Raw genomic sequence first — 24,950 nt, forward strand, 5'->3', positions numbered from 1 at the left:
CCGGCCCCGGCAGAGCCAGAGGGACGCTCTGAGTCGACGGCGAAGAGAGGTTCTGGGTTCAGGGTGTCGCTCTAGGAGGAGGAACAGGTCGCTAGTTTGATCCCCGGCTCCTCTTATCGGAGTGTCGAGGTGTCCCTGAGCGAGGCACCTGACTCTAACTGCTCCTGACGAGCCGGTTGTCGCCTTGCGTCGTTGCCCACGCCGTCGGTGTGTGAGCGTGTGCATGAATGGGTGAATGTCAGGCGTATTGTAACGCGCTTCGAGTGGCCGCTGGTTAGAAAAGCGCTGGATAAATACAGTCCAATTACTATTGAAACCCCGGTCTGCACAGCCTACGGTGAGGCGACCGTGGGCAAGAGGCTAGGCCATGCCGGTGTCCTGATGACACGAGGTCGCTGGACGGGGGGCCAGGTCGAAGGCGTTGGAGCTCGTCTGCTGAGCAAACCGAGAACAGGACTCCTGCCCCGAGACTTTTAGACCCACGGCGTCAGCACGCAGCGACGCAAACCAGCGTGGACGGAACAGGCAGGCAGCGGAGGAATCCAATCAGAGAGCGTTTAGACAAGTGTCAAACAACAGGACGGGGCTGGCAGCGCGGGGAGGGAGGGAATCGTACCCGCAGGCCGCAGCATCTCACGTGAGCGGCTGACAGAATGATTGATGAGGGTCGAACAGCAGGGGGAGGGGCTTTTCGAAGGGGGGGGGGACACCACACATGCTCACACACACACACACACACACACACAAATGCACACACACACACGCACAGACACACACACACAACACATTTGCACAGCACACACACGCATAACACACACACACACAAATACACTCGAGCACACTCGCACATCAACCATGCACACATACTCAAAATACATAGATACACACACACAGTATACCTGCAGACATACACACAAATGCAAACACACACATACACACACACACAGACACACACATGCGCATACACCTTATACCTGCACACACACACACACACATGCACAGACACACACACACATACACACACGCACAGACACTCAAGCACACTCGCACATCAACCATGCACATATACTCAAAATACATAGATACACACACAGTATACCTGCAGACATACACACACATGCAAACACACACATGCACACACACACAGACACACACACACACACACAAATACGACAAACACTCAATCTATACACCGAGAGGCTACCCACAAATGTACATGAGACAAATCAAGTTGACGGTATTTGATTCGCCCTTAATCTCTTTTCCGGTCTCAAAGGGCCTCAACTCTGACGACACGCCCCTCTGATGACACGCCCCTCCGAAGACACGCCCCTCTGGTGGCACGCCCCTATTATTATACGCCCCTCTAACAACACGCCCCTCTGAAGACACGCCCCTAGGCTTAAGCCATCACAAGCGTAGAATCATGGAGTGGGAAACAGAACAGGGATCCCGTCCAGGCTCGGTGTAGCCTGGTCCTACCAGACTCTCGTACTTCATTTAATTTGCACAGAGAGTCTGGCCACTCTCCATTGACAAACATTGTCTGTTGTAGTTTAAAACTATTGGATCTGCCCAGTGCCACTCTGGATCTGCCACAACCAATCGCAAACGTTTGACTACAACTCAAACTAGCGCACGACCTCAACGTCATTGTTCTCAGCCACTCCCTGTGTTCGCTGATTGGGGCGGCGGAATCTGGCCGGAGAAAACCCGCGAATGTACCACAAACCCAGACGTAGTACCGAAAGCAAATGAAAATTGAGCGGAAGTGCGTAGGCGGGCCGAGCCAGGCCAGGCTCAGCGAGCAGTGAGGGTTGAATGGAGCGAATGGACCAGCAGAACATAGGACATGGTGGAGATAGAGGACGCTCAACCACCTGCTCACACACACAAACACACACACACACACAGACACAGAAACAGGCACACTTACACACGCACGCAGAAACACACATATACACGCGCACACACACACACACACAAACAGACACACAACCAGCGTTATGAGCCTGTGATGGTTCCTCTCCCGGGTCTCTCCTCCTGACGCTGATGTTGTGTTCATCAGCGCCTGCCTGCTCCTCACTCGCAGAAACTCATCCCCCTGACGGTCTCTCCTGCGGCTGGGTCTCCCCCTGACGGTCTCTCCTGCGGCTGGGTCTCCCCCTGACGGTCTCTCCTGCAGCTGGGTCTCCCCCTGACGGTCTCTCCTGCGGCTGGGTCTCCCCCTGACGGTCTCTCCTGCAGCTGGGTCTCCCCCTGACGGTCTCTCCTGCAGCTGGGTCTCGCCCTGACGGTCTCTCCTGCAGCTGGGTCTCCCCCTGACGGTCTCTCCTGCAGCTGGGTCTCCCCCTGACGGTCTCTCCTGCAGCTGGGTCTCCCCCTGACGGTCTCTCCTGCAGCTGGGTCTCCCCCTGACGGCTCCCTGCTCATCACCTTACCTCCACTAAGGACCCCTCTGGAGCGTCGTCCATTTGAGAGGTAATCCACTCAAAGGCGAGAGTTGAACAAACTGCCCAATCAGATCTCTAGATTGAATGCTCTATTCAGAGCCGGACCAATCAGGAAAGAGTGTCAGACAGCCAGGGACATGGATCTCTGTTCAGCAAGAAATGTCACATTAGTGTGTGTGTGTGTGTGTGTGTGTGTGTGTGTGTGTGTGTGTGTGTGTGTGTGTGTGTGTGTGTGTGTGTGTGTGTGTGTGTGTGTGTGTGTGTGTGTGTGTGTGTGTGTGTGTGTGTGTGCGCGTGTGTGTGTGTGTGCATTAGCAACCGTTCCTCTGCCTCACACCAGATCTTTCTAGAAGCAGAGGGACCGGTTCAATCAGAGCCAAACAAATGCAACATTAACAATCACACAGCATGAAGTCTTTCCCAATGATTTATATGGTTTATGGCCACTGTTATATTATTGTGTGTGTGTGTGTGTGTGTGTGTGTGTGTGTGTGTGTGTGTGTGTGTGTGTGTGTGTGTGTGTGTGTGTGTGTGTGTGTGTGTGTGTGTGTGTGTGTATTTTCGTGTGCACATTTTCTGCAAGTTCCATTTTATTCTCAAATAAGTCGATCTCTTTAAAAACACATAATTAGGACACGCCAGCATGACAGTAAACTGCTGGCCACTTCGTTGTACTTTAACCAATAGCCTATTTAAAATATGTTGACCAATTTACCAACCAGTAGGTGGAATAAAGACTTGCAGTTCAGAAAGGCATCAAATCATGTCAAATAAGGCTATAATGAGGGTTGTTTGGGTGATATGTTGGTTTTCTGGTTGGTGTGTTTTTTTCAGTCCGCCCCTGCGGTCCAGTGCCGCTGCTGACAATGATTTCAAATCAATTTCCTCTCAAGCTTTCTGTCAAAGCGACGATATGTCTGGAATCTGCGCATCCCTTAGAAAACATCCTCAACCTTTCTAAAATTAGAATTTTTGATTGAGTTGTTTGACCATAAAAAATTAAAATATAGGTATGAATTCACTCACGGTTAAATTAAGTATGTGTGTCGCGACGCCACACCTGTATGATCAGTTTAGATCTAAGATTTGAATTCATTCGGAGATGATAGTTAGAACATTATCATGGACACAACTATACAACTAGACATAGGCTACATTAGGGCTATTCCAAAGAAAAACATTTTCAAAAGTCCCATAACCACTATTAAGATTCATAAATCGAAATAACATAACTCACCCTAAAATGGTATGAAAGGGAAATCCACAAAATGTCAAATAAAAAAGTTTTCCTCAGACTTTCTGCGTCTCGGATGTGAGCGCCTCAAAGAAAGACTCCCCGCCTGTTATACTCATCCTCGGTCCATCGTGCTCCGGTCGCTGGTGCAGAGAGCGGAACTGGGAACTCTGGGCGGAGATTCTCAGCGTTAATGCCCCCCCACCGCTCAGCACCCTCGCTCCTCCTCGCTCCTCACTGATGGAGAGTCCTGGAGAACTCCTCGAGTGGCTCCGCTCGCAGCGGAGGGAGCGGCGTACAGTTTCCTTTAACAGCAGCGCCCTCCGGCGGCGGACAGCAATTAAGCGCCCTCTGCCGGCGGACAATAGCGTCCTCTGCTGGCGGCCACTTAAACTATAAGGACGGCGTAACTCTACGATTCATATTTTGTTCAACATTAAAAGGGTTTTTGCCGTACTTTCCCACATACATTGTATTTTTTTTTGTATATGTTAATTTTTGTATGCAAATAATTCAACCTCAATCCAGTTTAGTGTCTAGAGATAGATGCGTCACACCACCATGGTGGTACAAATCATTAGGCCGCCGCAAATCAATAAAAGTTTTTGTAAAAACCCCGAACGGATGGAAGTTAGTTTAGTAGTAGGCATTTTGCGTCCACCTTCGCCCACTAGACAATGACTGGAAACCCGTCATCCAAACACCTGGGCGGAGCCGTTTCACTCCGCATGGTGCGGAAGTGAAACCGAGACGTGTGTGTGTGTGTCTGTGAGGCTCTGTTGGAGTAGCCTGTTGTACAAGAGTAGACAGCGCTGAGTGGATTTTGGAGTTGAACAGTAGATCGTTACAGGAGATCTTCGCGGTGAGTCTCAACATTCTCACATCTTCACATCCTATGATCCTTAAATCCTCGAATCCTTCCTCCGCGACACTGAAGCCACATCCGCCAGACCGAACTGCGACTCGTTTCATTATTGTTCTGGGGTGAGTGCTTGTGTGATCGACGTGTTTGTGTGTGTGTGTGCAGGTGAACATGGCGGGCGCTGAGGTGTACAACAGCACTACGGTGGAGGCCCGGGCGGTGAAGACTTTTTTGGTCCCCCACAAACTCCTGAGCGTCCCGAGATTCGTCGTCAAAGTCGCGGAAGTGGTGAGTAAATAAACTTAAACCTCTGTTCCCTCCGTCTGTCTAGGTGCTTCCCGCCTGCCCTTTAGATCATATCGTGCACCCCTGCACACAATAGGCTGCACATGTGTACTTTCCGAAGTTTATTTCCGAGTAGTAACTTCAGTGGCGTGAACTGGTAGGTGATTGGGTACCATGTCACCTTAGATCCGTGGAACCGGCGCGGAGATAATCCGTGGAACAAGCGCGTCCGTATGACACAATAAACCTTTGGCCGAATTTGATTATCTCGAATAAACGTCAACGATATGGTTATCCAAACGAAGCGACGACATGAGTCCCTACACGTCCTTGATGGAGCTTCACGTTCAAAACGATCTTCTGAAGGACCAACCCCCCCCTCCACCAGCGGCTCCTTTAACCCCCACCCCGGTCCAGACGGGGGGGGTCTTTCGTCAACTTGGTCTAAAGGGAGAAGTGAAAGTTGCTGTGCTGGTGGAAAGGCCGGACGGTGGGCCCGCGCTGACCTCAGGAAGGATACTGGTCATCGAAGCGTCTGTCGCAACACAGGGCCTGTCTGAGCTGCGGTCGCAATAGGGACGCAGACCGCATCCGAACTGGGGGCCAACACGCTCTGTGGGGGGTTATTACCATCATGCATTGCGTTCCCCCGAGATCCTTACCCTTGTGGCTACCCAGACCAGAGCCAGGTCTGATGTGTTACCATCTGTTAGATGACATCTGAACCCGACCCTCTCTAACCTACCACCTAAACTAACTTCCTCTAACCTGATCCCTAAATAATATCTAAATTAACCATCCACCTAGTTACTCAATTTAGCCTGATGTAAACTTAACCCTCTCTAATCTGATACATATATGGTACCATCTCTAACCTAACACCCAAACTAACCATCACTAATCTAATACCTAAACTTAAACCTCTCTAATCTAATACCAAGATTTACCATCTCTAATCTAATACCTACTTTTAACCCTCTCTAATCGAATACCTAGACTAACCATCTCTAATCAAATCCCTAAATTGAACTCTCAAATGTAATACCTAAACGAACCATCTCTGTCCTGATACACATACTTTACCATCTCTAATTTAGTAGCTAGCATCTTACCCTTTTGACGGACGCCCCCTTGGAACTTAGTTCTGGAACCCCATCTTCTGAGTCAGTCTGCTATCATCCCACGTCTGGAGATCATGCAAATTAAGTGTTTGTAGTTTATTGAGGGGATTTCTTATGCGGTCTTTAAATGTCATACGTTAGATATCATGTATGTATGGTATATTTGACAATTATTCGCCGGGGTCGAAGTGAATAGTGGGGAACAGCCCCACTATTCACGGAGCCGGAGGTGAATAATTGTTTTAGGATATACTACACGTGAACACTCCAAATATAAACAAGATAACACTTTTTGCCGAGATTTATTAGTTTTTATTAGCGGTTTATTTGTTTTAATTAGCCCGAGTTTAGCCCGAGTTTGAGATCTCAATCATGAGATATCGGGTAATATCCCATGATTGAGATCTCAAACTCGGGATATTGTTTGAAACGTTGTCTCGTCACGCTAATCGAAACAAATAAACCGCTAATAAAAACAAATATATAGATAGCGAACCAATCAAATTGCGCCATCTCAGGAAGTTCACGTGTAGCATATTCTAATATAATATACATATTTAATAATTGTGTTCAGTAAATGTCATCGTATACATATTTAATAACTGAACCCTCTCCGGAGCTGTGCTCCTGTACGTGCTGCTTACAGAAAGCTAAGATTAGTTTGGAGGCTGAGTTGGTGGAATGTTGCTTCGTTAGCGGCAGAGTGGTAAATTCCTCGGTTCTGTTGCCGCACCGCTTACGTCTGCTGTCAATGTCTTCCTAAACCTTATTGTTACCATGCGGTTATGATAGTATCCTGCTGTACACAAAATGGGCATTCGTGTGTGTGTGTGTGTGTGTGTGTGTGTGTGTGTGTGTGTGTGTGTGTGTGTGTGTGTGTGTGTGTGTGTGTGTGTGTGTGTGTGTGTGTGTGTGTGTGTGTGTGTGTGTGTGTGTGTGTGTGTGTGTGTGTGTGTGTGTGTGATAACATGACTTCCTTAACATTGCAATACATGTTTATTGCCTTAAAATTCCAAAATAAAAGTGCAAAGTAATGCATTCTTAGAAGTCAGAGGTAGCATTCAATAAAACCTTGAGGCCTTAAACACAAAGGGCTTCCGTCCATCTCCATTTTGCAAAGACGACATATCACGGAATCGTTTCCTTTTACATTAAAGAATTCCCATACTTTAGAGGAACGAGTGCGTGGCGCCTTGCACTTATGAAAGTCTGAGGAGCCACTCGCGTTGCTACTACGCTCCGCTGCCGCCATCTTTGTTTTGGGTTTTTCGCGTCGACCAGGGTCTCAAGAGTATCCCTGACCCGGCCGTCGGCACGGACAGGGTTCCACACATCGTAGTGAGCGGCAGAGAAGTGAAAGTGCAGAGTGGAGTCTTGCCGGAGCCTTCCGGTTGGGCCTCATTGTTCTCCTCCAGAGGTGGAGAGGTTCATTAGTAGGGCGTAGGAATCATGGGAGAATCATGTGCTTCGGGACACAGCGTGAAGCTATAGTCGTGTGCCATTGGTCTGTTCGGCTCTTTGTGATGCTGTCCTGTGTGAGTGGAGTTGGACTGGTTGAGTGATAATGAATTGGACACCGTAGCCGTCTCACTGGTGTCACTGGTAGTGGTGGGGGCTCTTTGAGCTCGTCATCATATCTGATGGCCCTTATGAAGGAATCAACTGTAATAAACACACAATAAGGCCCAATCCCATTTCTTCCCCTTCCCCCTTCCCCTTACCCCATTCAAAACAAGGGGGAGGGGGAGGGGGAAGGGGTAAGGGGTAGAAATGGGGTTGGGCCTAAAACTCTTCTCAGACACACCCCTTATCATCCTGTGGTTCATATGAAATGGTTTTTTTTTGTATTTGTATTTTTCACTTTATGTACTTAATTGTGAGAAAGTGTTCATTGTGTTCTTAAAGTGTTGTATCAGAAATAGCCCCCCCCCCTCCCACCCAGCAGTGGTGCTGCCCTGCTCAACAGCAGCGGCATCAGGAACCCTCCAGCACCCGGACCTCTGAGAGGAAGTTCCCCTCTCCAGAGGTGTGGACCGGGCTGAGACGAGGGGTCCAGGCTGACGAGGGGGTCCAGACTGAGATGAGGGGGTCTGAGGGCAGCTGGCTCGGCCCCTCTGTTTGGGGGCGTGTCTGGGGTGTTTGGGGGCGTGTCTGGGGTGTTTGGGGGCGTGTCTGGGGTGTTTGGGGGCGCGTCCATGAAGCCAGGCTGCTCGTAAACGTCTTATTCTCGGCTCCTGTGGTCGAGTGCTGCGCTGACGTCAACACCCGACAAAGCCTTCCTTTCTCCCCGACCGCTGGAGCTCGGCACCAGATGGTCTGACACGCCCTCCCCCCCCTCATCACCTGGGGGTTAACAATAAGGACTTTTAGACAGTTATCTTCACACTCTATTCAATATCCACTTCCTGTTTCTGGACGTGCTGGTCCACTCTATTTGAAGGAAGTGTGTTAACACAAAAACATGCTTCCAAGGGGCGGTGTACCTTAGCCCGGACTTCAGGAGACCCCGAAGGGAGCTTCTGGGTCGTAATACTAGTCTCCTTGTAATGGAGCCGTTACCATAACGACAAACCTGTGTCTCTCTCCCGAGTAACTGGTTAGCTCAATTTCTCTCTTATCTCTCTTCCTCTATTTGCAGTGTAAATAAGCTCTGGGGTAATCTAACTAAGTGCTGCATCTCTCTCACGATATCTCTCTCGCAACCCTTCTTTCCACGCCTCCGGCTCTCCGGATCTCTAGAAGCCGACTGACCGGTCGAATCAGAGCCGAACAAAAGCAACATTAACAAACGCTCAGACTGGAGAGTCCCTGTGTGCGTGTGCGTGTGCGTGCGTGTGTGTGCGTGCGTGTGCGTGTGTGCGTGCGTGGGTTCCTCTCAGTGAGGAAGTTGACATATTCCTTCCTATGCCCCTCCCCTCCCACCTCCCATGCCGCTGCCATGGTTACGGCTGGTCACCGGCGACCGCATGTTTACTTCCTGGGATATAAAACCCGCTCCCACTCCCTGACGCGCGCTGCCTCGCTGGCTGATCATTTCCCATGATGCATTGGAAGAATTAAGAAAAGCTCAAACTAACAGAAAAGTACGAAGAAGGACGGGTTTCAAACGTTTGAACTTTCTGCAGAGAATTAAACACACGATCCACAGCGCCTGGGCTCCACATATATATAATTAACGATATACGGGATCTTCCTGAGATGTAAATGATCAGACTCCTTCATCCAGAGAGGCCGTGAATTTAAACCCAGGTCTGTGAGGAGCAGGGGAATGGTTGCTAGGCTGCAGCCCTCCTGTCCCTGACGAAGGCCCCTCGCCCTCTCACCCTCACCGCTCCTGACGAGCTGGCTGTCGCCTTGCAGGGTGGACGCCGCCGTCGGTGTGTGAATGTGTGTATGTAAGTCGCTTTGGGTAAAAGCGTCGGTAAACGCCCTGAATGCTGTCGTTGACGGTGACTCTGCGTTGTGCTCCCCAGCTGCTGTCGTTGACTGTGACTCTGCGTTGTGCTCCCCAGCTGCTGTCGTTGACTGTGACTCTGCGTTGTGCTCCCCAGCTGCTGTCGTTCCTGGCCTTCGTGGTGGAGGAGGTGGTGAAAAGCTGTCTGAACTGCGGGCCGCTCTACTTCTTTGAGTTCATCAGCTGCACGGCCTTCCTCTTCACGCTGCTCCTCCTCATCCTCCTGGCCACCAAGCTCAACGGCATGGTGGGCATCACCTGCTGGCCCCAGCTGGTACGTCTCCAAGACCTTTGACCTTACCCACGGGTCAGAGGTCAGGTGCTTGTGTTATCTGATGCGGCGCCAGATTCATCTTAAGGTCACCGCGTAGGGTCATGGCATTTGAAATGACCAGGGTATAAACAGCGAAAGGTCCTATACTCACCAGTCGGGTTGATCTGAAAATGACCAGAATCTAGGTTGAGTTTAATGGAGCTATATCGGAAGTATTAAGTCGGATGATGTTAAGCTAAAGATCATATTGTTTGATGATGTTTAATCCAAAAAAATCATTGTTTGATAATGTCTATTGATGTTGACTGAGTCTCTTCTCCTCTTCCTCCTGAGTCTCCTCCTCCTCCTGAGTCTCCTCCTCTTCCTGAGTCTCCTCCTCCTCTTCCTGAGTCTCCTCCTCCTCTTCCTGAGTCTCCTCTTCCTCCTGAGTCTCCTCCTCCACTTCCTGAGTCTCCTCCTCCACTTCCTGAGTCTCCTCCTCCACTTCCTGAGTCTCCTCCTCCTCTGAGTCTCCTCCTCCTCTGAGTCTCCTCCTCCTCTGAGTCTCCTCCTCCTCTGAGTCTCCTCCTCCTCCTAAGTCTCCTCCTCCTCCTGAGTCTCCTCCTCCTCTTCCTGAGTCTCCTCCTCCTCTTCCTGAGTCTCCTCCTCCTCTTCCTGAGTCTCCTCCTCCTCTTCCTGAGTCTCCTCCTCTTTCTCCTGAGTCTCCTCTTTCTCCTGAGTCTCCTCTTTCTCCTGAGTCTCCTCCTCTTCCTGAGTCTCCTCCTCCCCTTCCTGAGTCTCCTCCTCCCCTTCCTGAGTCTCCTCCTCCCCTAACTGAGTCTCCTCCTCCTCTTCCCGAGTCTCCTCCTCCTCTTCCCGAGTCTCCTCCTCCTCTTCCCGAGTCTCCTCCCCCTCTTCCCGAGTCTCCTCCCCTAACTGAGTCTCTTCGCAGGACTTCTACTACACGGCCGCCATCGCTCTCCTCTTCCTCCTGGCCTCCGTCGTCTTCGCTGCTGCCAACGGCGGGACGTCCCTGGAGTACGCCTCTGTGGTGAGAACCTCCTCTGGCTAAGAGGGACAGCCCACCTCCAGGTGGGAGGGCATCGAGAACCAAGGCGCCGCGCGGAAGAGCTCCGTGGAGCTCACCGCTCATAGAAACGAGGAGGGGCTATCCTGCCGTTACCACGCCGACCGTCTATCGCTAACGTATCAGGGTGTTCATTCAGATCTGGAAACACACACGGTCTTTAAACCTGTGGGGCGGACTAATGCCTGGACACATCAGTCAGCCCCATGGGGAACGTGAGGTTAATCTGGAATAGGTAAAATAGTAAATGGAGGAGATGTTATTACCGTGAAGAAATAGTAAATACAATTAAAAAGTCTCTACTTCGCAGTTAACGTATACACGAATATTTACCTTTCCAAAACATCGGAACAAAAATGTCCTATTGAAGAATCGTATTCGACCGCGACACTAATTCATCGTATTCTAATACAGAGTCTTGATTGGATGAGTCCAGGTCAAACAGATTGATGTTCTACATGTAGGCCTGTTCTAATGTCTGTCTGTCTGTCTGTCTGTCTGTCTGTCTGTCTGTCTGTCCCAGGCCTTGGGGTTCCTGGCCACCGTGGCCTTCCTGCTGGACCTCTTCCTGTTCTGGAGGGTCTCCGGTTTTCCCTGGAGGTCCAAGGAGACGGCGGTCGCCGGCAGCCCCACGCAGGCAGCTGCTGAGGTTGAGGCCCTCAACGCTTAGCCCAACTGATTGGCCCCGGGGGGCCGGAGGGGAGGGGCTCTACACTAGTTACCAGGAAATGACCCTCTATAACCTCCCATCGGCCCTGTCTGAGCTGGGTGTGGGTCAGCTACGCCTTCCCCTGGTCCCCCCCCCCCCCCCCTCTCTGGGGGTCCATCGTGTCCCTGAGGTCACCGTCATACTAACAACACCCCCCCCCCCCCCCCTACATGAGATTAAGTCTGTAGAGAGAATCCAATATCAGGGTAACGTCTCCCACTCGGAGATCAGCTCTGAGATGAGAGAAACCACTATAGCTTGTCTCTGCTGTACTGTCCCGGTCTGACAGAGCTGCCCTAATACTTCTGGTCGGCCTGATGTCTACTGTGTGTTGTATGGATGGAGATATTTTCTTTTCCCCAGAGGACAAAAGAAACTCTCAGTTGTTACAAATCAACCGGACCTCGTTCAGACCGCTCTGTGCCTTTTGGGCCGTTACTGAAATCTCAATGTACAATATCTATAAACCACATGACCATAGATCCTGCCAGCAAGTCTGCTTGAAGCCATGATTTATTGGGCTGCATTTACCGTAGCATGAAGTCATGACTTTAACAGATCCTGCTATCTAATGGCACTTCCTGAGAGTTAAGAAATCACTAAAAGGAGGAACGCAATGTTTCAACGCCCAGACAATCTTCTTCTCCAGCCTGTTTGTAATTCCCACGATGCATTGCTGTCACGTGTCTAGTGATTGTCCCATGCCTGGCTGACCCTCCTGCGATGAGTCGCCAGCCTGAAACTACAACGTTGTCTTAAGTACACAGATCCTCACCTACATTCTACTGCTCATCTGTCCGCTCTTACGGTGTCTTTTCACGTCGTCCTTCTCCAACAACTCCACCACGATAACCCTCGCGGTGTGGAAACCCCCTGGGTTCCCTCTTCACCATCAGATCAGAATCACTTTCATTTCAGCCATATGTTGTCTGTCGCCACAGCGAGGCTCTGGGCCTTGGTTACCATGTGCTTGTGTCTCATGAAGGATGTGATTTTTGTGTTAAACGTCGAGTCAGGATGTTGCTGGATGTTATTATTTACGTTTTATATTTTGGCCTGTCCAGTCATTACAATCTATTGTAGGGATCGAGATGCATCGCTTTTTTAAACAGACTAAAATCGTATTCTCTGCCACTAGTTATATTTTCTCTTGGGTGACCTCTAGGGGAAGAGACGACCCGCACGCATGCTCTGGTTTGAAACGTACAGAAATAGGAAATGTTTTTTGGTCTTTACAACTTCCATGGCTTGGTTTTCAAAGTATTGTATTTCAAATGTACATTTTATGAAGTCTGTATAAGAGTCTACCAATACCAATAGTTTTAGGCAAGCGTAATTTACATAATTGCCAATGTAGCTTCGATATTAATGAGAAAAATGTGTCACTATCATTACTATTTTAATATTTTTTATACAACGGAATATTCTTGCGCATAATAAACACACTTAAAATAATCAAATTGACCATTGTTTTTTTCGACGATATGAAAATCTATATTGACCGTCTTCTACTACTTTCAAGATAAATACTGCCTTCGTTTTATTTGTCCACATTCAACAATCATTAAAAAATTGAATCGTAATCACTGCAGTTCATGATCCCCCCACTTGGGGGTGCTCTTGGCCAACCCAGACTCCGTCCAGTCCTATCAGATATAGTTTTCTGTTAATGCATCCATGTTCCTGAGCCGTCAGGTCTGTATGTTGAGAGAGAGAGAGAGAGAGAGAGAGAGAGAGAGAGAGAGAGAGAGAGAGAGAGAGAGAGAGAGAGAGAGAGAGAGAGAGAGAGAGAGAGAGAGAGAGAGAGAGAGAGAGAGAGAGAGAGAGAGAGAGAGAGAGAGAGAGAGAGAGAGAGAGAGAGAGAGAGAGAGAGAGAGAGAGAGAGAGAGAGAGAGAGAGAGAGAGAGAGAGAGAGAGAGAGAGAGAGAGAGAGAGAGAGAGAGAGAGAGAGAGAGAGAGAGAGAGAGAGAGACTGTCACTGATGTGCATTCTCATGGATCCACCCGACTATCCATGAAGTGCACCATCTCTGGGCCACTGACCCCTTAGTGTCTGCTGTGGTGGAGCAGGGTAAGAACAGCTGGTATTTAGATCCTTCTATCATCGATGATCATAAAGACTGTTATGTTGAGTACATTATAAGGAAGATGTTAGGTTGAGTAGATTATAGTACAGTAGATGTTATTTATGGTTGATTATAGTACGGTAGATGTTATGTACGGTTGATTATAGTACAGTAGATGTTATGTTGAGTACATTATAATAAATAATATGTTGTGTTGAATAGATTATAGTACAGTAGATGTTAAATTGAGTACATTGTAGAATAGAACATGTTGAGTAGATATTAGAATAGATGTTATGTTGAAGGGGTCTAGTAGATTAGAGCATTTAATTTATGATACAGTAGATGTTATAGTACAGTAGTCGTGATGTGACAGTAGGTTATACTCTAGCACAGGGGTCACCAACACAGTGCCCGCGGGCCTCAGGGCGCCCGCAAGGACCACATGAGGCGCCCGCAGGCCTGTTCTGAAGACAGCACTACTCATTCTTGAACAACTATTTCCCACCTTTTTTAAGTCATAGTTGATAATTATTGTGAGAAATCATTCACATGATCAGTGTCTCCACATAGATGAGTATCATTAATCAATATTAATAATATATAACTAAAGGCAAACTGAGCAAATTTGTTATTTCAGAAGAGTGTATCAAACTGGGTGCCCTTCGTGTGACTCAGTACCCGTGAAGTAGCTCTCAGGTTCACAAAGGTTGACCCCTGCTCTAGCAGATGTCATGTGGAAGGGCTCTCCGGATGGTTGGAGTGATCTCGGCGCAGCAGCTGATGGTGAAGGCGCGGAGTCTAAAGGCTCTAGAGGGATGGGCTCTCAGAGGGAACCAGGAACCGAGAGGCAAGGGTGTGTACGTGTGTGTGTGTGTGTGTGTCTGTTTGTTTGAGTGTGTGTGCGTGTTTGCATGAGTGGATGTGTTTGTGTGTGTGCATGTGTGTGTTTGTACGAGTGTGTGTTTTTTTGCATGAGTATATTTTCTTTGAGTGTGTTAGTATGAGTGTATGTGTTAGTACGAGTATGTGTGTGTTTGTATGTGTGTGTATGTACGTCTGTGTGTGTGTGCGTGTGTGACTGCGAGTGTGAGTGAGTGTTTCTGTGTGTTAGTTAATTAGTGTGTGTGTGTGTGTGAGTGAGTGTTTGTGTGTGTGTGTGTGTAAGTTAATTAGTGTGTGAGTGTGTGTGACTCATTCCTCCCACCAGCTCCCCTCCACAGTGTGCTGTGGCTCCTCCCTGTGTCTCGACTCCTTTTAAGGCCTCTTCGTTGCTCTCCCTCTGGTTGGCAGCCTCTCTCAGCAGCCTCTCTCAGCAGCCTCTCTCAGCAGCCTCTCTCAGCAGCCTCTCTCAGCAGCCTCTCTCAGCAGCTTCTCTCAGCAGCTTCTCTCAGCAGCCTCCACCTGCTGCCGCCCACCAGAACACAGGCCCCAACATAGAGATCCTAGGTGCTAATGTTGTTTTACGTTCCTTCTGTACATTTCTGACCAGGTTCAGGTGTCCCGGTTCGATACCGTGGAGATGTTGAGCAGGGCTGCTTGAGCCTCAGATGTGAGGGGAGTTTGTTAATGCAGCTCCTCTGGAGTCCTTTACAAAGGAAGACATCTAAATGACCAACAATATAGCACAACAATCTAGAATAATCAAATGAAAGTATATCTTATATATCATGGAGGCGGTGCATCTGAATAGAGCGGGGGGGGGGGGGGGGGTGGGCGGGGGAGACGACCAGTCCTAATGTGCTTCCTGTCTGCCCAGGAAAGACCGGCAGGAAGTCAGGAATGAGCTCATTGTTCCCAGAGGCGGGCGTCACCATCAGTCATCATCTCATGTTTCAGAGAGGTTGAGGGAGTCGGACCCTCCATCCTAAATCATCATGCGTTATCTACGCAATGTTAACGGGAGTTAACAAAAATTTGAGTTATTTGATTATGTTCTGTTATGTGTGTGTGTGTGTGTGTGTGTGTGTGTGTGTGTGTGTGTGTGTGTGTGTGTGTGTGTGTGTGTGTGTGTGTGTGTGTGTGTGTGTGTGTGTGTGTGTGTGTGTGTGTGCGCATCTCCAGGAATCCTTGCTGTACTGTTTTAATTGTGATCACATGGGATTGGAACGGAATTCAGAAAAGGCATTCCTGAAATTAGTCAACAATGTACCCATTCCCCACCCTGGTCCCAGTCTTGAAGAGACACCGCCTGTTTGTTGAATTGTATTACTACTACACGGCTCTGAGCTTTGACCTCCAGGATAGTTTGGTACTCTCTTGTATCAAGGAAGGAGTCAATTCTGAAAAATGTATCCCTGTTAAAGTTAACTGTTAGAATATTGCCCTTTTGAAATAATATGGTGAAGATATTTTTGAAATTCAGTAAGAGAACTAAATGTTAAAATCACACTATGAACATCACACCCCTTAAGGTGTAATAAAACAACGACATCAGGATCAAGTCTTAAAGAAGACAAAACACAGCGCATGGTGCAACAGCCTTTAATACAACGTGCAGCAATTCCAAACTCTTCACTGAGCATGCACAATATAAAACATATCTGATGATAATAATACACACCATAGAAAATATCTTCAAAAATAAAAATAATTTTTAAAAAAGGGGAAATTAAATACTACACTTTGCTCAGCACCCCCCTGGGCCCCTTAACGGCTGTCTGGGGGCCCGGGGCCCGCAGACGACCCTGGGGAGAGGAAGCTCTCAGCATCCTGTTGTTATCACACCTCTGGGGCTCGCTGCGACCGGCCTGACACTCAGAGACGACTTCCTCACACAAGCAGCTGCAGTTCTGAATAAATTAGACGAGGTCTCTTTTAGCTAGTAGACAGAACTTTGAGTCAACAAGGCACCGTCTTGTTCTTCCGTGAAGCGCACATGCATTCCACTCCAGCCAATCACGTCGGTGCTCGCATCAGGGCGGCGTTCCCACGGCGACTGACCAGTAAGAGCCCAGCGCGATAGGAAACGCCTCGCTAGGATTGGCTTGGCTAGAATTGTAAAGCTAAGTTCAATTGTTAAGGAGGCTGCTTGTCAGCTCAAGGGCAAGCTACTTAGTGCTTGCTGCCAGCTGGCGACGTATCTGGCCGGTATGTTGGTCCAACCCCCCTCAGTTTGTAACCACGTCAACCCTCACTCCAAACTCGCACTTACTCGGAGCGTAATCACACCAAGCTACAACTACCCCAGACACAAACCAGGCCCACATTAACCCTCAGCACTCTACCCTAGCCTTAACCGCGCCAATCCTCACCAAAACCATAACCACATCAAATGAACACTCCAGGCCGTCTTTAACCTCAGACCTAACCAGGGTTCCCAGATCACAGCCAATCAAATCCAAACCGCCTCCAACTGTTACAATTGTTAAGCCGTTATTTGTTTCCTTAGAGGGCCAGTATTTGGGTCCCTGCAAAGCAAATGGTATGAGGGCTGAATGCAAAGTTATCTCTGGGTTTACCTCAGATATTTTTTTTTAGATTTCCCATGTTGTCTCTGCGGAGATATATATAGTCTGAAGTATCCTTCTTGGCTTTGGACTTTGCAATTGCTTTCTGATTGACTAAAGCTTATAACAATTACAAAAAACGAATTGTGCTTGGTACGGTTTGGTGCTATGGCTGTAGTTACTCTTTAAATGCAGTTTGTCTAATTTAAGCTAGCTGTTGCTTCAATTACCGGGCTAAAGCCTCACTCCAAACATCTGAGGTGATTGACAGGTGGCTATTGTTAGCTCCTCCCATTGGCCTAATTTGGATATCAGGTGCTAGCAAAATGACTAGGTGGTGGCAAAGCAAAAGTCCCTTCATAAACATATGAGTGACATCACTGATAGCTTAACAATAATAGCGATATAAAATGTCATAAATATTGTAAACAGTGTGATTGTCGTTGGGTGACTATTGACACTATGGTTGCAAAAAACACAAATCCATTCTGCTTCCAGGAAGCTGACGGTTACATTAGCCTGTTGGAAGATTGGAAATGTGTCCAAATATTGTCATGCAGTCACACCACGAAACAGTCAGCCAGTGTTATGCAACACAAAAGCACTCCTTATAAGGACAATGTGACAAAAGACATCTCTGAACAACGCTAAACCAGTCCCACGTCAACCCTGTTCAAGACTTCCTCCTCCACTCACTTCAGTCGGATCAGATGGGTCGAATGGGTTTGTGAGACACAGGCCAGGAGACACAGGCCAGGAGGCACAGGCCAGGAGACACAGGCCAGGAGACACAGGTCAGGAGACACAGGCCAGGAGACACAGGCCAGGAGACACAGGCCAGGAGACACAGGCCAGGAGACACAGGCCAGGAGACACAGGCCAGGAGACACAGGCCAGGAGACACAGGCCAGGAGGCACAGGTCAGGAGACACAGGTCAGGAGACACAGGCCAGGAGGCACAGGCCAGGAGACACAGGCCAGGAGACACAGGCCAGGAGACACAGGCCAGGAGGCACAGGCCAGGAGACACAGGCCAGGAGGCACAGGCCAGGAGACACAGGCCAGGAGACACAGGCCAGGAGACACAGGCCAGGAGACACAGGCCAGGAGACACAGGCCAGGAGACACAGGCCAGGAGACACAGGCCAGGAGACACAGGCCAGGAGACACAGGCCAGGAGGCACAGGCCAGGAGGCACAGGCCAGGAGGCACAGGCCAGGAGACACAGGCCAGGAGACACAGGCCAGGAGACACAGGTCAGGAGACACAGGCCAGGAGACACAGGCCAGGAGACACAGGCCAGGAGACACAGGCCAGGAGACACAGGTCAGGAGGCACAGGGTGCCCATGGTTCTGGGGGATGACCCGACACTCGCGTTCACCAGCAGAACTGGAGTAAGTCTGGAACGATCTACGGCCACTTCCCGACGTTGGGGTCGTTTTCGTATCATCACCACCTGATCATCAACCACCACGGCTCTAACTAATCCATGATGTTCTATTTTCATTGAATTGAGTTGTATAGACTAGCTTAAACAATTGCAAAGCTACTCCTAAAATCTGCTAGTCCAGTATAAAAGATAGTCACAGATGAATCTCTGCTTTTTTTTTTAAAACTGACATGCGTCATAATGGTCCAAAAGAGGATGTTTTGGCATGATCGATTAGGAATAGGCGAGGCAAGATACGTCTGGTTGAAATTCTCAAACCCAAATTTGTAAAAAAAATACTGACTTGGCCGCCTGCTCTTTTGGCTACAAGGCAGCCTAGTATTGAGATTCAATAACTTCAGGAATACATTTCTGGGAGTCGCGGCGAGCAATTCCCGGTAAATAATTCAAGGAAGTTGCTGTGGTTTCACGGTGGCTGCCATGGAGGTGGCCTTGGACTCATGACCGGATCCAACGCTGGATATAAGGCACGTTACGGCCCACTATGGCACCTAAAGACCCATCATGACCAGGTGGAAGGGCGTGGCCTGAGCGTGACATCGCTCCACCCCTGGTTCCTCCCGGGAGGAGAACCTTGTACACGGTGCGACTGAGAGAAGATCGACATTCACAGCGAAGCCTGAAGATGGGGATGTTAGAGTGGCAGTGTCCAAACCGGACCGCTCTGGAATATCAACAGCAGCACATTGCTGGACATCTTCTGACATCAGACAGCACTGGCCCATAACACTGGTCATCAAACTCGGGTCTCATAATACTGGTTGTACTTGTGGTGTAAAGGACCCCATGAAACTGCATTCAGAGCGTATCTTGCTTCTGTGATGTGGGATGAGGGTATGATGATGGAACAGAACGTGGCTAATTCAGGATGGATGAGTGGTAACAATACCCAGTGCCTGAAGCGGTTAGATTCGACCGGGCACCAAGGGCGGCAGTATTGGCTCGATGATGCCAGCCCCATTAGACCTGCAACCTGTTCTCCTCAGTTGCTTTTTTGTATGTGAATGTAAACTTGTAAACTGACATTTTTGGCAAACGTTTGGCAAAACAGGAGAATAACATGAGAAGGGAAATAAGCCGTAAAGGTTAAAAGGTATTCTTTTCTATTTTGTGATGTTTTTTAAGTGGACTCCAAAGGCACTATCCTGTTGTCAGAGAAAGTCAACGTACAAAAAAAGTGAGCATTCCAAAAAGAAAGAGGGGTGAATCCAGACCTTGGAATGGAACAAAGATCCCGCAAACTAGCTAGTAGGTCAACACAAACCAAACCTCGAAGGCCTACCTGTGTGCCTAATGCTAGTGTGGCTCCAAAATAAAATCCTCTTCCTTCTACTCCGTAACACCTCATGAAGGTATTGTGATCCTTCTCCAGGGTCGTTCAGTGTGTCCTCTGTCCAAAATGGAATCAGCTAATTTGATACACTGAACCCAGTCTTCGGGCTAACCCCAACTTGTGTTTGGTTCGCAGTAGATGTACTTCAGTCCAAATTGTACTTCAAGCCGAATTGACAGGCAAAAGGGGACACGTTCAAATGTGGCATTGTTGTTGCCGTAATACTGATTATAAATGTTTAGCCCTAGAAGTCGAGAGCCAAGTGAGAGTAGAGGTTCTGATCAGGAGTTTGTGACGATCTTGAAACAACGGTAGTCCGGTCTTGCACCCGTCCTGGATCAGCACTGCTACTCTTGCAGACTTTGGTTCCCTCGACGTTCTGATCAATGATCCAATCGGTGTAAATTCAGTGTCCAACTTGCCATTTTTAGCCATTAGCCATGACTACTACACAGCCATCTGATGACAGAGCACCAGGACCATGTGTTCCTTCATGTGACCTCTGACCTTAAACACTGGCACCTAAAATGAGAGGAGGGGGCGGAGAGGAAGGAAGGAGGGGAGAAAAGAAGAGTTTGCTTTTAGATCTGTTAAGCCGGTCTTGAACGCGGGCCATTGAAGTACAATCTCATTCATGGCATCTAAAGCTATTATGGCATCTATTGCTATCATTACCATTTGATGATTTAGCTTAAACATTTTTCCAGAGCGATTAATAATGAATTCAGAAGCATGTCGTTAGAGAGCACGCAGGGTAACGCTCCGGACAGCAGGGATCGAACCCGGAAACTTCAGGCTGGGGCTGGAATACCCTATCCCGACCCTTTGTGAAATAATCCTCAAGATACGTATATATCTGTTTCCTCAAAGTGAGGGTTTAGTGTAGCCTGGCTATTGCCAGACCAAGCTCAATCGTAGATTGCACGTTGGTCTGGGGAAGCTGCTGTCATTTTCTTCAGCACAAAAGGCGTGATCAACGGGCCGAGTTCAAATGACTCTGTACGCAATTGGCTGCTTGCCGTCGCTTCCCTGTCGTCATTGTGTTCAACCAGCCAAAAGCGTGCCAGGGGGGAAAGCCAGCTTGGTGATTGGCTCCTGCAAAATCAATCGAAACTAGAAAGAAATGCATTGCTCTTCTCTAGACCCTCCTGCAGGGCGAACTCAAATTGCCGGCAGAATGGGCGGGGCTACCCAGGCAAGGTTCAGTGAGTACCGGTGAGGCCCGACGCACCTGTTTGCTGGGAGCCACAGCTCACTTTGTAAGACGTCCACAAACTAACAGCCATCAGGAAGGTCGCGATGAAGCCAAACACCTTGAGGGAAACAGAACACATGCCTTACATTCAAATCCACATGAACAGTGTTGTGTATTCAAGTGCTGAAGTTAGACAGCGGTTTCCGCAGCTAGCTCGGTCATGGTTGTAATGAGCTTGTGTTGCTAGTATTTGCTACATCACGGGGAGGACAAATTCCTCTTTCGGAGAAAACTTCTGCTATGTTACATCAGATAAGGGACATACTGTGAGTTCAACAGCACTGCTACATCTTTGATGTTCGAAAAGCAAGTTAGGTTTTGTTGATATCGTCAGAATTTAGTGGAGAGCAAGAAGAAGTTTAAGCATAGATTTTCAGTTGAAAACAGAATAAAGTGTCTTTAAAGGGTGGCATTCTCTCTAAAATACAAGGGTTCCAATACTTCTTTCTACATCATTGTGAGCTTTCCACGCCTCTCTGGACAGGACAGTGGAGAGGGACAGGGACGGACCCTGGGACAGCCCAGGGTCGCAGCCTGTCAGGACAGGCCGCTTCGAGTCCACGTGTCACGTGCTCCCAAACTCTTTTCCAGAATGCTAGTTGGCCATTGGCCGTGCACTCTTACTCCCTCTCGCTCAAGGGAGTGTTATGTTGAGTTAACGAGGCCCTCGCATCTACTCCTGCCAAGCGACGAGTCGTAACGTCACAGCTCCCTTTTCACAGCAATAATCCTGGTGAAGGTGTGGATTGAGGAGGTGTGGATGGTGAAGGTGTGGACGGAGGAGGTGTGGACGGAGGAGGTGTGGATGGTGAAGGTGTGGACGGAGGAGGTGTGGATGGAGGAGGTGTGGACGGAGGAGGTGTGGACGGTGAAGGTGTGGACGGAGGAGGTTCCTGCGACCTACCGATCCCGCCACCAGCACCGAGATCCCTCCGCTCTTCACCGAGCCCACGATGGAGGCGATGAGGACCAGGATGGAGCCAACGGTGTAGTGGAGGAACTCCTGAGGAACCAGAGACAGGGTCCGTCACACACAGCGGCCGGGGGGGACGTCAACATGGGTGACACCTCGGTACCCCCCCCTACCCCCGCGACCCCCGCGGCCCCCGCGGCATGGTGCTGACAGGGCCCGTTTTAGTGCCGAGCTCAACGGCCGTCCCGCAGTCGATGGAGTTCTGTTCTTTGTTTGTCACACGTCCAGTCCATTGACGCATTAGCCTGCTTGAGGATTGGAAATGTGTCCAAATATTGTCCTGCAGTCACATCACGAAACAGTCAGCAAGTGGACACAGTCAGCCAGTAGATACAGTCAGCCAGACGATACAGTCAGCCAGTGGACACAGTCACACCACGATACAGTCAGCCAATGGATACAGTCAGCCAGTAGACACAGTCAGCCAGACGATACAGTCAGCCAGTGGATACAGTCATCTAGACGATACAGTCAGCCAATGGCTACAGTCAGCCAGACGATACAGTCAGCCAGTGGATACAGTCAGCCAGTGGATACAGTCAGCCAGACGATACAGTCAGCCAGTGCCACAGTCAGCCAGTGGATACAGTCACACCACGAAACAGTCAGTCAATGGATACAGTCAGCCAGACGATACAGTCAGCCAGTGGATACAGTCAGCCAGTGGATACAGTCAGCCAGACGATACAGTAGGCTAGTGGATACATTCAGCCAGTGGATACAGTCAGCCAGACGATACAGTCAGCCAGTGGATACGGTCAGCCAGTGGCCACAGCGGGGAACTCTTGAAACTAGAAGCTCTCAGAGGACGACTTGGTGTGTGAGCGGTTGAATGTGTCCCCAGGTGAGTGAGCTACTGTACAGGTGAATGCGTGAGTGAGTGTGCCTGTGAATAGGTGAACAGGTGAGCGTTGAGGTGCAGGGCGTTGTGTGGTGACTTGCCATGAGGGGCCAGTTGATGCAGGCGATCTTGGCCTGCAGCCGGAACATGTGCATGAGGAAGAAGATGAGAAAGGCGAAGAGGAACCACAGCGTCACCACCTCGAAGTAGCGGAACGCCGGCCAGTCCGGCCAGGCACGGGCGCAATGCACACACAGGAAGGCCACCAGGAGCGCAACCTGGGGGCGCACACACACACACAGACACATGGACACACACACACACAGACACACACATGAACACACACGCATGTGGACACAACCATGCACACTCACGCCCACGCACACACACACACACACACAAATGTTATATACCGCTATCATGGCAATATGATACAAAATGCGCAGTTGCTTCCCAAATGTCTTTAAATCATGTCTTGATGGTTCGTGGTAAGCCTGCAGTGGCACAATAAAAGTCCCACCATAGAGCTTTTTAAAACCGTAACACTGACGGACTTAGTATATCTACCTAATGGAGCGTTAGATAGATATACAATTCCAACGTGTCCCTCTCCCTTTGTAGCCTACTATCTAACGCTGTTACTGAACTCAACAGTTTGTGTTGCTACCTTGTTTTGCTCGGTGTTGAACAGTTCCCTGTTGGTCCACTGGTCGATAATGTGGAGATCTGTGCCGTCAGTTGGGAACCACGCCTCATGATCTCTAACTCTCATCCTTAGCTGCTGACACTAAAAACACTTCGTTTGGCCCCAGTTATTAACAGTGGTCGGTTTTTTAAAAATCAGGACTTCCTCCCAGCTTCACAAACAGGATGTGTGCTGTTTTTATTGTACTGAACACAGACGCAGAGCGACCACTTCTTTATGTCCCTGACCGAATACATGGAGACTAAACCACTGAACCTCTCCCTGCCCAGCGTCGGGTCCGGAGCTCGGTTCCCGGGCGCGGGTCCGGAGCTCGGGTCCAGAGCTCCAGAGCAAAGGAGCAGAGTAGGCCCGTTAGTGTCCCTGATCGAGGAGGTGATCGTAAAAACACGTCCACCTCCATGAAACACATCCTGGTGTCCGTGCGACCCGGTCTGTTTACCGCAGCGGTTGAACTCTGTCTACGGACGGTTCCGATCGCTGTAAATAAACGCATGCATTGCAGTTCCAGGCATCCGTACCCTTTTTAAACTGCACCCCCTAATAATCCGCCCCACACTAACCCGTCCGATGCCCACCCTTCACGGCCGGCCACCGGAACTCTCACCATCTGCGATATCTTCAGGATGCCCCCGGTGGTCCGTATGTAGCCGACGTTCAGGAATCCTCCGTCGGACGTCCTGGTGGTGGTGGTGGTGGTGATCACGGTGTGCGACATGTTGGCTGATAATAAAAAGATCCGCTGTCTGACTCCAGCGGGTTGCGGGCTGCGACGCGTCCACCAGCTCCGGTTCTCCGGGGTTTGCAGTCTGCTCTGCACTGCCCGTCTGTGGGCCAGGGGGTGGGTGCGCTTCTCTTTAGGGGTGGGGTTAGTCAGGAAACAGAAGCGTGACTTTGTACCTTTCTCCCACGTCCTGTGCTTTCATCGCATCAGTGGGCAGTGCGAATAGGGCGCTGCACGCCGGTATTGTCCGCCCATCAGTCACGGTGCAGCGGGTCCGGACCCCGTCCACCTCCAGCCGCCAAAGGGAGGCTGGGACCCTCGATCTAGTACCGCACCTTTGTGAACATTCAGGCTCTGAAAAGCAGGCCTGGACTGTTTTGGTTCGTTGTTATAGTTATAGATGGTTATAAACGCTCCCTTCATCTGATTTCGGCACTATGAGGAGTTTGTTTGGGGGAGGGTATGTTTACAACAGAATGGACAGGACGTCTATACAGGGCTATGAAGTGAACAGCAAGTGACGGAAAAACAGAAGTTCTAATAACTAGGCCTATTTAATTAGCAAAGCCAAAACAGCAGCAAGAGCAAATACGTCAGCGTTCGTTGTAATGGAGAGAAAGGCTGAAATCACATGGGCAGGAAACAATTTTGTGTGTGTGTGGGTGTGTGTGTGGGGGGGGGGGGGGGGGGGGTGCGCG

General features: G+C 49.4%; 2 protein-coding genes and 1 long non-coding RNA gene across 4 annotated transcripts; 2 read left to right on the forward strand and 1 right to left on the reverse strand.

Annotated features, from left to right (window-relative positions):
* The first annotated feature begins 4,394 nt into the window (after positions 1-4,394).
* On the forward strand, positions 4,395-11,620 carry cmtm6 (CKLF-like MARVEL transmembrane domain containing 6). Its single transcript, XM_060055229.1, has 5 exons — positions 4,395-4,549; positions 4,715-4,837; positions 9,507-9,683; positions 10,615-10,713; positions 11,273-11,620. Exons 2-5 carry the CDS (start codon positions 4,721-4,723, stop codon positions 11,417-11,419), a joined length of 540 nt encoding a protein of 179 aa, XP_059911212.1. The 5' UTR covers positions 4,395-4,549; positions 4,715-4,720; the 3' UTR covers positions 11,420-11,620.
* Positions 11,621-15,827: 4,207 nt separating this feature from the next.
* Positions 15,828-18,582, forward strand: LOC132460171 (uncharacterized). Its single transcript, XR_009526356.1, has 2 exons — positions 15,828-17,766; positions 18,299-18,582. It is a non-coding gene; the product is annotated as an uncharacterized LOC132460171 (long non-coding RNA).
* On the reverse strand, positions 18,237-24,768 carry cmtm7 (CKLF-like MARVEL transmembrane domain containing 7). Of its 2 annotated transcripts, none has more exons than XM_060055230.1 (5): positions 24,136-24,768; positions 22,927-23,103; positions 21,916-22,014; positions 20,988-21,069; positions 18,237-20,278 (listed from the first exon to the last, which is right to left on the reverse strand). In XM_060055230.1, the coding sequence occupies exons 1-5, from the start codon at positions 24,244-24,246 to the stop codon at positions 20,265-20,267; spliced, it is 483 nt and encodes a 160-aa protein (XP_059911213.1). In that variant the 5' UTR covers positions 24,247-24,768; the 3' UTR covers positions 18,237-20,264. The 2 variants fall into 2 exon arrangements, with proteins under 2 accessions (XP_059911213.1, XP_059911214.1); XM_060055231.1 differs by lacking the exon at positions 24,136-24,768 and adding an exon at positions 23,493-24,119.
* Positions 24,769-24,950: the final 182 nt, after the last annotated feature.

The sequence above is a fragment of the Gadus macrocephalus genome, chromosome 6 (genome assembly GCF_031168955.1).
Source record: "Gadus macrocephalus chromosome 6, ASM3116895v1".
NCBI classification, from domain to species: domain Eukaryota; kingdom Metazoa; phylum Chordata; class Actinopteri; order Gadiformes; family Gadidae; genus Gadus; species Gadus macrocephalus.